Below are 12,127 nucleotides of genomic sequence, written 5' to 3'. Positions count from 1 at the left end.
CACTTCTAGTCTAATGCCTGCTGTGGGTTTTGAATTCTCAAAATGAAATATTCTATTTTTCCTACTTTGCATCAGCAGTTCACTGATTTTTCCTGCAAATAATTGAATAATCCAGCTTTTTTTCTTGCAGCCAGGAGGATTTTTGTCACTATAGTCATTCACATCAGCAAACAGTCATACATAAGTTAAATACAATGGAATTAATGAGAGATATTAAAAATTCACGCCTGGTAAATTGCTTCAGAGCCCAAGAATTACAATTTGTATGTGTATTTGCCTAACAAAATGCCTTTATTGTGAAAGTTTGACTGATAAAAGCCAATTAATCAATTACAACATGATGCCCTCACTTTACCAAATAGTCAAATGTTGAAAGGCAGCCTTTGCTGATGAAAGTTTGTACCAGCTGGAGCCCCTTGGACAACAAAGGGCTTTGTTGGCTCTGACCAGCTTCAGCTGGGCCTCTGCTCACACCCTGCCCACAGACCAGGAGCCCATTTAAGCTTGGCCCTGGAGATCATTCAATTTCTGCTTGTACTGTTGAAGTGTTGGTCATCAGCTGAGCTGCAACTGTGCCTTCCTCTGGCCATAAACCCTGCTGATTTTGGATGCTAACCTGTGGATTGATCCTGCCTCGACCTCAGACTTCTTCCATCACCAAACAGTTGCTGATGGACTGGGTGTTTGGCTGCCATCCTCAGGCTTGTCCTGCTTGCTGTGCTTGGTTGCTGTGAGGCTGCACTCTGACAGCGAGGCGCCTGCCTTGCCAGCTGCATTGTGCTTGGCTCCCAGCTCCCTGTCTTTCAGATAGCAAATGATTCTTGCTGTATTTCTACAGTAACTGTGTACTTGCCAATAAGATTGATGTAGAATGTTACAAGTTTATTTTAAAGAAGAGCTGTCAACAAATAATAATAAAAAAATTGCAATCAAAATCGATAATACAAAACATCAGGATGCTTTAGGTGACTATGTTTAATGTAGAGGAGGTAATTGCTTTTGTTGACTTGAGTGAAGGCTTACATTTGACTTCTCTCTTCATCTGGCCAAGATATCCTTAAGTCAAATTCATGCATGGAAGGTAAGTTGGCACCGTACAGCATGATTGCATGGCTTTTAGAGGCACTAGGTACTGTTCTCTTGGCTATTGGATGCAGGACAGTTTTACTCAGATTTACCGTAAGGTCAGTCTCATCGCTTCTTACTGATTTGGGCTGCCAAATAGTGCTGGTCCATACGCTGTGCCTCCCGTAAGTGTATTATCTCCTCACTCCAAGCACTCGTTTCTCTCCAAGTCAAAAAAGTCCACATTCCTCCCTATGGATGACCATTATTAGATACAGCACGGACTGAAGTGTATTCTCTTCAACAGGTAGAAAAAAGAAAAGGCTGAGGAATCTGGAGCAGAAGCAGCAGACATGGATGGAACAAGCACTCCTAGGGTGGCGTGCAACACTGAATACAGCCGGGAGCCTATGGCAAACCTATGTGAGGTGATGGGGGCAGAGCGGGTTCTCTAATTAACAGCTGCGGTAATTACGGGCTGACCTGGTGCGGGGCGGCCGCTGTCCGTGGTGCTGGAGGCGCCGGCGCTCTGCTGCCGAGGGCAGACGTGGCGCTGGGGGTCGCGGTGAGCGGGCACAGTGGGGATGGGTCGGGGGAGGGCCAGGTGAGCCCAGCCTTTCCCAGCCTTAGTGATTCTACGATCTGAGCCCGCTTCCTTATTTCCGCTTTATAGAGTTGTGGCTGGTAGTCTTACAAAAAAAATTGTAGCAAATATTTGTGATAAAGGTAATTTTCCACCACGCTTAATGATGGTGAAGACAGCTTTTGTTATGCTTGCAATGGCAAACTGCACCTCGGAAGGAGGAGTTTGTTTTGTGACGTCCTGAGCCAGCCAGTTTAAACTCACCTGTGTCGTTAGATGCAAAAGAAGGTAAAAGAAATGCTTTGGCTTCAAGAAAAGCCTTGATGAGAAGCTCATGCCTCTCTAGCTCTGGGATAGGGCAACCACAAGACAGAAAGCCACAGGCTTTCTGGGCTCCACGGTTACTGAAATTGTTTTCAAAATGATTATTCATCAAAACCATTTTATATTTTTGGACATGCCAAATTGAATGACCATTGTGGATTCATCATCTCCCCAGTTAGCTCAAAGGTACAGATTAAAATATATTATCTGTGTGTGAATACATCTATCTATATACATATACATCTTCTCTATTCCTCTAAGCAGTAGTTCTGCTTGTAATAACGAGAACTGGGTGATCAGTTCACCAGTGAAAACCAGACAGAGGACCAGACAAGGTGAAAACTCAAGGCATCAATGCAACTTCAGATCTAGGTAAACGAAGAAGGAGGAAGAAAGTTCCTGCCGAGGCACAGGAAGCAAGGACATGTGAACTGCAATGAAAGGAGGGGAGTTTCTGCTTGCTCAATGTAGCTGGGATGTTTTGGAGCTGGGTATGTTGTGGTTTGATGTCAGACTAGCTCACTTGGAATGGGTAACATAGCTCCAGAGAAACACTGAGAGATGATGGAAGAAGTTCAAACATCTTTCTGGTCAGCACACAATGGAAGCTAAAATAGTATCCTGAGTAGTTATATTTACTTAGCAGATTCTTGCACTGATTTCCTCAACAAATGCTGAATTAGACAAGGGGAGAATGATCTCATAATTCTGCAACGAAACAGAAAAGAGGGCATGATTACCAACATAAGAAACCAGGAAGGCAGACAGCTGATACTGAAATGTGGGGGAGTGCTGAGTCACTGCACTGAGTGCTGCCATAGTAACGATTTACCAGCTGGTTGGGGATGAAAACAGATTGAAAAACCTGACATAAAAGTTGGGCAAGTTCCAGCTTGAAATACAGTACACACTTCTTAAAAGAATTTATAAAATGGAGCACTTTCAAAGAGTGTTTTTTTGTATTTAGTGTTACTTTGAGCAACAGGATTACAGCAGAATGTTGAATGAGCACAGAAGAGAACCGAAAAAAAAAATAATGGATATTTCTTCTTTCAGACAAATGTTGCAATGGTGAGAATGAGTAGGAGCAGCTTTAAATTTGTTTGGTATTATTCAGAGATGTGGTATAGCATGCGTTCCCTATGGCCCAGACCAGAGTGTGAAGGAGCAGAGCAGCAGGATCTCCTGCTAGTAACAGAGTTAAACTGGAAAACTTTACATAGCTTGGAGAGGGGTGTAAGCTCAGATTCCTTGGATGGCCTTTTCTGACTATATTTTTTGGTCTGGGTATTAGGAATACTGTTGTTGTATCTCCTGGCATCTCCTGCTGGCCAAAGGTATGACCTCTGTAAGAGCCGACTGTGAAACTGCAGCAGTTTGGAACATTTATTTGACTCATGAATTCTGAGTAGGATTCTGGGTGGTTTCTTACTGTGGAAAATTTCAACATCGTGACAGGTGTCTCACACATCTTGAAACAGTCTCCATTGCTCTCATCCTAGGTGACAGACAACAAGGAGTGGCAGCGCTTAAATAGGAGGTGTGAGCAGCTTCAGAAAATGGCCTCCTCAGCTGGACCTGGTGATGGCCATTCGGGCAACATTTGCCTCGGTTTGTAATGAAAAGCTACCGAAGGATTGAAACAGAAGTCAAGAATTAGAAAAAGGCTCATGAGAACTTCACAGAAAGGCAGGAAATTTGTGGTGAAACACAGGAAGTCAGCAGTCTTTTTTTAGTTGACACCGAGGTTGGAGGAGATGCTGCTGGAGCTGCTGAGGTCAGGGAAGCTCTTCCTCGCAGAGCACAGGCGGGCACCTCGCAGGTCCCCAGAACCAGGAGGCACAGGTGGTTTTCATTGTGTCAATGGCCTTCACTCCTTGGTAAGGAGGAGGAAAGGCCTTTTCAGGACTCGATGTACAAATCTTTGCTGTAAACTTCAGTGGAATTCTGGAAGTTGATGGACTTTAAGCAGTCCCTGCTGCTCCCTCAGCTTCCCTACAGAGGTATTAATTTCTAAGTCCATCCCCAGAAAGACCAGGAGATGCTGTGTGATTAGGACAGCTTAATTGCTCCTATCTTTCAGCTTCAGTACTGTCATATCTAGGTTTGCAGGAGCCCAGAGGCAGGGCTCAGCAAATACCATTGGTGCTTCAGGGGGAGTCCTAGTGGCTGTGGGCTGCAGATTGCTTGCAGAAAACAAGATGTGCTAACAGCCTTCAAAAGCATGGAAGCTGCTGCATAGAAGAAGGTACAAAGTGAGGAAGGAAATGTTCTTCCTTATCAAGAATGAATGTTTCAGGAATAGACTAGACAAAAGCTTTTAAGTAAAACAGCCATAAAATGGGACTTGGCAAAATCATTTCTCTGCTGCTAGGCAATCTAATTTACTTTTATTTGATTTTTCTGGGACCAGGTGTAGCTGAAGTCACAATTGCTGTTGTCTGTGGGGGCCTTTATCAAGAGAACTGAAGTCTGAAGGTACAGATACGGTCATCTTAAGTCTCCACTGCAGCATTCTTGAGTTTTTTTGTTGTATGTTTGTTGTAGTTTGTATTTTTTGCTTTGAGATGAAGGACTTTGGAAACCCAATTTACCAGAGCGGTTGGATGTAGCAATTTCCTTACAGCTTTCAGCAGTGGGCAGCAGTGACACTAACAGGTGATACCAGTTTTAGTCAGACGTTGATCTTCTGTATGCAGGAAATTTTAAGTCTTCTTTTTTAAGTGAATCAGGAGGAAACCACATTTAAAGTGCCTTTGCCCATCAAATGGAAATTCTTCATCTACATCAGCTCTGTTCTCACTTTAGAAAGTCAAAAGCCTTTATCTTCAAAGAAAATCACGCTCTAGGCAGGACAGCTTTAATCACTGATAAATGAGGGCTAATTCCTCACGTGTAGGGGATGTTTGGTTGCCCCTTGCTCTGCGCTCACAAGGAGTTAAGCAGCTGCTTGCTGAGGTTCTGCCTGCCCTGCAGATCTGTCATTCTTGCTGCTCAAGAAAAAGGACACGACGGTGCGTGTTCCACTCCTTGCCACTCCTGACCCATTTTCCCACTGGCTGTGCTTGCTGGGGATGTGACATCCGAGCTCACTGCTGGCGCAGCCGTTGTAAAGCTTTGTTCTGCAAAGCCCTTCTCGTACCGTGGAGCTCAGATTAATTTTCTACAACCAGCTTTGTTCGGGGAGAGATGGAAGCGCTAAGAATACAAATCTGTTGACTCCTCCCATCCGTTTGCCAGCATAAGCGTTCCATCTCCTTTTGCATGTAGCCGTTTGCTGCGTTTCTGAGGTTTTGATGTATCTCGCAGCAATGCCGATCTGCCTCCAAGCAGTTCTGATGGAGCTGTCGGTATTTCCGCTGGTCGGGGCTTTCGGGACCGCTACCACGCGGGTCGCCATTCAGAGGCAATTTCACAGACCAAAGGCGAAAATACCGATCACTGCGGAATAAAGTTTCTCCCTTTTCCTCTTTCCTCCGGTGCTCAGAGGGGGGAAGGGACCTGCGCACACCGCCGAGCAGCCTCGCCCGATGTAAGAAGGAGCCGGAGGGCTGGCCAGGATGGGGAGAGGAGGAGGAGGGATGCTAAAAATACCGCCCTATGCCGGGCAGCGCGCGGTGCCGGTGCGGGCCGGGTGCGCAGCGTGCGCGCCGCAGTGCGCGGCGGGAGCGGCCGCGCCGCAGGGATGCTCGCCCCGCTGCTGGGCTCCGCGGGCTCCGGCTGCCTGCTGCTGGGTGAGTGCCCGACCCGCTGCAATCCAAGGCCCTCCCTGACCGCCGTGGGTCCCGCTGTGCGGGAGAGGGGCTGCGGGCGGGGGGGAGGGCGGTGGCGGCGTGGCCCGGTCGAAGCGAGCGGGGAACGGAGCCCCCCGGCCCTGTGAGCGGTTCCCCGGCCTCCCGGCACGGGTATTCCTATCTCATTACTTTCCGATTAAAAGAGGGGGGAACGCGATCGGATGGAAGCCGGTGCTGAACGGCAGGGGTGGTTTCGGAGGTGAAAATTTGCTATTCTGCTGCGTGCATGCAGTTTGATGGCACACAATGAGACGGTGCGGCAGAGCCGGGGAGGGCTGGAGGAACGGCTTGGTGTGTTACATAATTTCAAAGCATCCTGAGGGGTTATTTGGTCCATCTCTGGCAGTGAGTAAGGGCACTTTCTGCTTATTTGCAGTGGGTGCATGAAATAGGGCAGTGCGTGGGGCTGTGTGTGCGGGTGGGCAGGGCTGAACTGGTGTCCCATTGTTTCGTGGACGGGTAGTGATGGTTCAGAGTGTGCTTGGACACATGCGAGTCTGAAATAGGTGCTTCTCTGTAAGGTGTGCAAGAGTTTGGCCTTAAACTGGGACCTTTGAATCTGAAGCATCTTCACTGCAGAAAGGCATGGCTCGGTGCCTGTGCTATTTCTCCCAGCAGACTTCCAAGGAGAAGTACAAAGGGGAAACGATTTTTAAAGATGACAGCTTTGCATCATTAGGTAAATCTTCTGCTGAGAAGTGCCAAGAATGGAAAACATGTCGTAATTATTTATGTGCACGTCTACTTGATGTTTCCGAATCTGGAAAAGATGAAAAAAATAGGGAACTGAATATCACCTTTGTCTTTGGATACATCCTGGTGGCTCACACTGAAGTCAGTGTGCTTTGGCTGCTTCAAGCAGCTGCTTCTGAACTGCAACAAAACTCACACAGGGCTAATTTTGCCCAGTGGGAATTCCATGGGTGAATCAGAGAGCAGGAGCTGGCTCAGGGGCTGCAGGTGGATATTTGTTGCAGTGTTTTGGGCCCAGAGCCCCAGAGATTGCTCTGAGCTCCTTTATTGGAACTGAAATTTGCTTATGACAACAGCAGAGTGGAGCCAGTGGGGAATGATTCCCTGGGGCCTCCATGTGCACACTGCAGGACCAACCCCCTGATAGAACCACTGAGGTTGGAAAAGACCTCTCAGATCCCTAAGTCCAACCCCAACCCATCCCACCATGCCTGCTGACCATGGCCCTCCAGTGTCCCATCTCCATATTCTGGAGCAACTCCAGGCACGGTGATTCCCTGCTTTCAGGGCAGCCTGTTAGTACCACCCTGCCACCTCCACGCATCTCTCTCTGCATGCCCTGCCATCCCCAAGTGTCCATCCATCCAGGTGTGGCTCTGCCTCATGGCCTCCCTTAATTCCTCACCCGTTTTACTTTGGTGGAAATGGTGATTTCAGCCTGAGCTTTTGTGCCCTGGGTGTCCTGTGCTGCCACTGCCCCTCACAGGTGCCAGGCTGCCCAAGGGAGATGGCTCTGTGCTCAGATCCTGTCCAGCCCAGTAGCTGTGTGCCTCTGGTTGCTGCTTTTACATATAGTCTTGGTCTTCTGGTGGCTTTGTCCCATTGAACACAGCCCCGTGCTGCTGAGGGAACATGGTAGCCATGCTGATGTACTTAATGAGATGCATGATGTCCACCACATGCCAGCGCAGCACTCTTGTTGGGTTTCTATGAATTTCTTGCACATCTATAATGGGTTTTAATCACTGAGGATGGGTCTGCAGTGCTGACCTTGGTGGAATAATGCTGGAGACAAAGACAATTAATTCCCAATGCGCAGACAAGCTCTCTGTTACCCTGGGTGCTCTGATGGATGCAGAGCAGGCACCAGTGGGCAGAGATTTGCACCTTGGGGCGGTTTGGTTGTGGCTTTACAACATCGCAGCTGAGTCTCTCACATGAAAACTCTGGAGAGGCTGCAAGGGACTCTTACAGCCCCATTTCCAAACCCTCCTCTCACACTGTGACACAGAGCCCTCAGTGACAGCTTGAAGTTCAGGTCTCAGGACAGGGGACGTTCCCCGCTGCGCTCTGCGTGTGGCACAAAGCAGATGCCCAGGGCTGGGCATGGAGCACTGACTGCTGTGCAGAGGCAGTGCCTGGGCTGTGCAGTGAGATATATTTAGTTGCTTTTATTCTCCAGCTCTATTACTTTTCCATTTAGACAATTGTTAGATACCATCAAAAGGAAGGAGTAAATGTACCCGCATTTCTCTGCTTGCTTGTGGGGAAAGGCAGCGCACAGCAGTTTTCTCTGCTGCTCTGGACTAATTTAGACATTTATTTGATTTTTGTCTCCACTCTACTATGGATGTTACCAATTTTTCCAAGTAATGAAAAGAGGAGAAAAGCTTTGAAGGCAACTGGCAAACCGAACTAACTGAATACCCGTGGATGTAGGAAAGCTGACTTGGGAGCAAGCCAGGGAGAAAGAAAAATGATGTTACAGAACTGAGAGTGTAACTGTTGGCTTTGCATCACCGAGCACCACTGAGCATCACAGGGCTTAAACCTTTCCTCGTTATTATGTTTCTGTGAGGAATCTGTGTGAAAATTTGCAGAATCATTCAGGTAGGAGAAGACCCCTCAGGTCCCCAAGCCCAGCTCACCATGCCCACTGACTGCGTCCCCAGTGCCACATCTCCACGTTCTGAAGCATCCCCAGGTCGGTGACCCCCCGTTCCCTGGGCAGCTGTGCCAGCACCTGACTGCTCTTTGGAGAAGAGATTGTTCCCAACAGCCAACCTGATATCACCATACAGTGGCTGCAGCACTCAGCTGACTCACAGGGAGCTGAGGCAGGCGCTGGAGGATACCAAGGGATGCTCCGTCCCCATGGCCTTCTTCTGGGCTTTGCTCCTTCTTACCAGCAAGGAAGAAGAAAGGAGAGCATCTATTAATACTACTTTTATTTATAAGTGTCTCTTCCTTTGGTAATGGATCGATACAATGAGGATTTTTTAATCACTGCTATTTATGTGCCTTGTGCTGCTGTGCGAAGCCAAAGCCTGCAGGTCCCTGGGTTGGGGTCTGGGCCATTTCTGCCCATTTCTGCAGCCTGATGCAATGGATTGAGGTGTGCCAGAGAGGACGTGGCTTTAAAATATGGATAAAGATGCTCAAATTGTATCCCTCAAATCCACAGAACCCCATACTAACAGTGGATTCCTCAGGTTCCTTCCTGAGCTTTCCTGCAGCTTGCTGTGAGCCCAGCCTGGCTCCCATGGCTGCTATTTCCCAATATGCTGATTCAGGGTCCTGGCGAATCTTTTTCTGCAGACTCTGAGGCACTGAGCACTGCTTCCATGCAGTGTCACCCAGGTAAATGTTTTGCTGGGCTCATATGGACTGCCATGGCGTGCCATCAGTGTGTGTTGATGACAAGTCGCTTGCTGTGTCAAAGCCTCCCTTCACCGTAAACATTGTCACAGAGCCTTCAAGGTGACCCTTGGCTGCTGAGGAGGCAGACAGAGGGGAGAGAGGGAAAGGCTGTGGCTGATTTTGCTTCTCCTTGCTCTCTGAATATGGATAAAATTATTTGACCTTTGGATTGGAGGCTGTGTGATGAAAAATGCAGTGGTTGGTGCTGGGAAGGGATAAGGCTCCGAGCCCATGCTGTGCTGCACCTTGCCAGGCAAACACCTCCCCTGTAAGCCACCAAGCTTTCATCGTGGGTAGCACACAACTTTCAGCAATGTGGAAAGAAGAGAAATCCAATCATCTTGTCCAAGCCCTTTTCCTTTGCGCCACAGGAAGCGAGGAAAAAAAGGCATCATTGAGTGGAAATCACCTTCTTCTTGGGAAAGCCCCAACAGAGGGGAGAGAGGTTTTTACATCTAGTTCTGTGTGCAGTGGTGTTGCAAGAATGCAGCTCACATTTCCATTTCCTCAAGCATGTGGCTGCTGTGGTGTAGATACAATCTCAGGCAGGCCACACCACTAGGAAACAGTTTCCACTTCATTACTGCAAAATAGCACTGCAGAATCAGTATCAGATGGGATGGTATCTGCGAGGTCAAGGGGATGCAGGGGTACCTGGTTTCATCACCCCACTCTTCTCCCTTGGGGTGAGTTGTGCCATTTGGAAAACCACACGGGCACGGTTCCTGTCCTGCAGGGGTGCTGCAGGATGCTGGGTGGTTTGGAGTAAATGATGGGCTGGGAAGGGTCCTTGGTCTGCTGCAGTCTGCAGAGTGCTGCTCGTGCAAACCCATCTTCTGGAGCCAAATCTTCAGGCAGGCTGTGATGCAGGGTGCCACCAGTAGGACCTCCCTGCTCCAACAGGAATTTCCCTGCACACACTTCCATTTTGGAATGCATTTTTTTTTTTTTGTCCTATAAGCTTCTGCTCTGAAATTTGAGCTTCTGTCCCGTTTGGTTATGACTAATCCATCGGCCGCCTGTCTGGTGCCAGCATGACAGCTCAGCAGCTGCTTGTTTTTCCTGGTGCTTCCTTCCCAATCTCCCTGAGGCTGATGCCCCTGGGGCAGCTCTGTCCTCATTCTGCTGGCTCCTGAGCCCAGGTCTCCTCCTCCAGACAGCTTTCTGGAAAGGATGGCTGATGTGCAGTGTAGATACAGTTGGGTGCAGAGGGTACCGTGTCTCTCTGGGATCTGTTGGTTGATGGAATGCTGTGTGGCCGCCCTTCCTCTGGGCTGGCCATTGGTTCATAGCTGAGAGAAGGAGCTCAAGTGGCCTTTGCTCCCTCCACAGCCACTGAGCAGCAGGGGCTGGGATGTCCATGCATTGAGCTGCAGCAGTCCAGGCTGTGCCACCCCTCGTGGGCAGGAGATGGTGCCAGAGGGGACAGAGAGTGGCATCAGCACCAAGGGAGGATGCACTGGGATCTCACATGGCAAGGTCTGCAGGTCCCCATGGGCTGCAGAGCAGCAACCAGCTCCATCCCTCGGCTGCAAATCCTTAATATCAACTCCATAAACAACACAGACGCTGCTTCCTTTAAGTGAGGGGCGAGACGGGGGGCACGCAGCACTACCACGGCTGAGCAAATGAGAACGAAACAGCGAAGGTGGTGTGATTTGGGGTCGGAGCCGCGGCGGTGTCGTGTGTGGCTGCTAGGTGGCACCACCGCGAGCAGTGCCAGCTGATGTCACCAACCTCTTCAACGCCCTCTCCTCTTCCCCTCCCCTCCCCACTCCCTTCCAGGCATAAAAGGTGGAAAGAACATTACGGACCGTTTTTAACGGTGGACAAATATATCCGGTTGCTTTCTGAATGTGTTTCAGCCAGTACGTCCCGTGCCGTTCAGTTTTAGGTAAATCCGTGAGTTGTAATTCTAGAGGGGCAAACACGGAGTTATTTTTGTGCTGCAGCGTGCTCGGATCTCCTGCCGGCTGCTTGCAAAAGGTTGCCCACGTCAAACCAGCAACCCGAGGGAGCTCAGAGCTTTGCAAGGCGATTCCCATCGCTCTACAACCCGTTGGCGAGAGGTTCCCCTCGGGTTTATGAAATAATTCTATTTCTGGCTCGGCCGTGCAGGCAGGGTCAGAGGCCGGCCGGGGACACCCGGGGCGCCCCGCTGAGCGCCGCGTCCCCGCCTCGAATGGGTCGCTGTGCCCGCCAGGCTCCTCCTGGGCCCCGATCCCGGCTGAGCAAATCCCTTCAGCTGAGAGGCTGCCGAGGGTGGTGTGATGCTGTGAGCCGCCAGCAACAATTCAGCCCTGTGTTTCCTTTGGGAAAAGGCATTTGCATATCCTCTGTTCGCTGTATTTGGTTAAACACATTTGAAAAGGCAAAAACTATTGAGAGGGAGGAATGGACGGGGGGCCTCCCATGCTTTAACTCTTCGGAGGTCAGCTCTGGGCTTGCCAGGGGGGAGGGGGATAAGGAACAGCAAAGTCTTGGAGAGATGTCTCAAAATACCCAAAGCAGAGGCTCTGAGAGCTGCTTTTGCAACAGGAAAGAGGACGGTGCTGGGGATGGGGAAAAGCCACGAGGATGGAGGAAGCAGAAATGCACCATGTGCTCTGAACTGGGGGTTTGTTGATGTGCACTGAACTCATCACAGACAAGAATGCCTTCATGTGGCTTGGAAACACACATGAAAATACGTGGGCTTGGATAAAAGAAAGCTGCACTCATGTTGGGAATGCAAGCAGGACATGCAGCGGGATGCAGAAGTCAGAACTGACTGGAAGTGAAACCATGGATAACTCAACTGCTGCTTAATTTAAAGTAAAAAACCAACCAACCAACCAAACCTCAAAACTAAAAAAAAAATAACTAAATGAACAACAAAGACTCTGGCATGTAAACCAAGTGGTTTACATTCAAACAGCACCACTGCGTGCTGTTACTACAGAAGAAAAGAAACCATTTCAATGAAGCA

General features: G+C 49.2%; 1 protein-coding gene across 1 annotated transcript in view; it reads left to right on the top strand.

Moving 5' to 3' along the window:
• The first annotated feature begins 519 nt into the window (after positions 1-519).
• The window catches only part of ACSL6 (acyl-CoA synthetase long chain family member 6), a 41,378-nt gene continuing 29,770 nt past the window's right edge, over positions 520-12,127 (top strand). The window contains exons 1-3 of the mRNA XM_052689644.1: positions 520-1,081; positions 1,373-1,493; positions 3,475-5,706. Of these exons, the coding sequence (XP_052545604.1) occupies positions 5,658-5,706 (49 nt within the window). The 5' untranslated portion in view covers positions 520-1,081; positions 1,373-1,493; positions 3,475-5,657. The remainder of the gene's footprint in view (positions 1,082-1,372; positions 1,494-3,474; positions 5,707-12,127) is intronic.

This window comes from Tympanuchus pallidicinctus, unplaced genomic scaffold (genome assembly GCF_026119805.1).
Source record: "Tympanuchus pallidicinctus isolate F22 unplaced genomic scaffold, pur_lepc_1.0 scaffold25, whole genome shotgun sequence".
Lineage (NCBI taxonomy): Eukaryota > Metazoa > Chordata > Aves > Galliformes > Phasianidae > Tympanuchus > Tympanuchus pallidicinctus.
The sequence above is the reverse complement of the archived record's forward strand: the minus strand, read 5'-3'. Positions and strand labels throughout refer to the sequence as shown.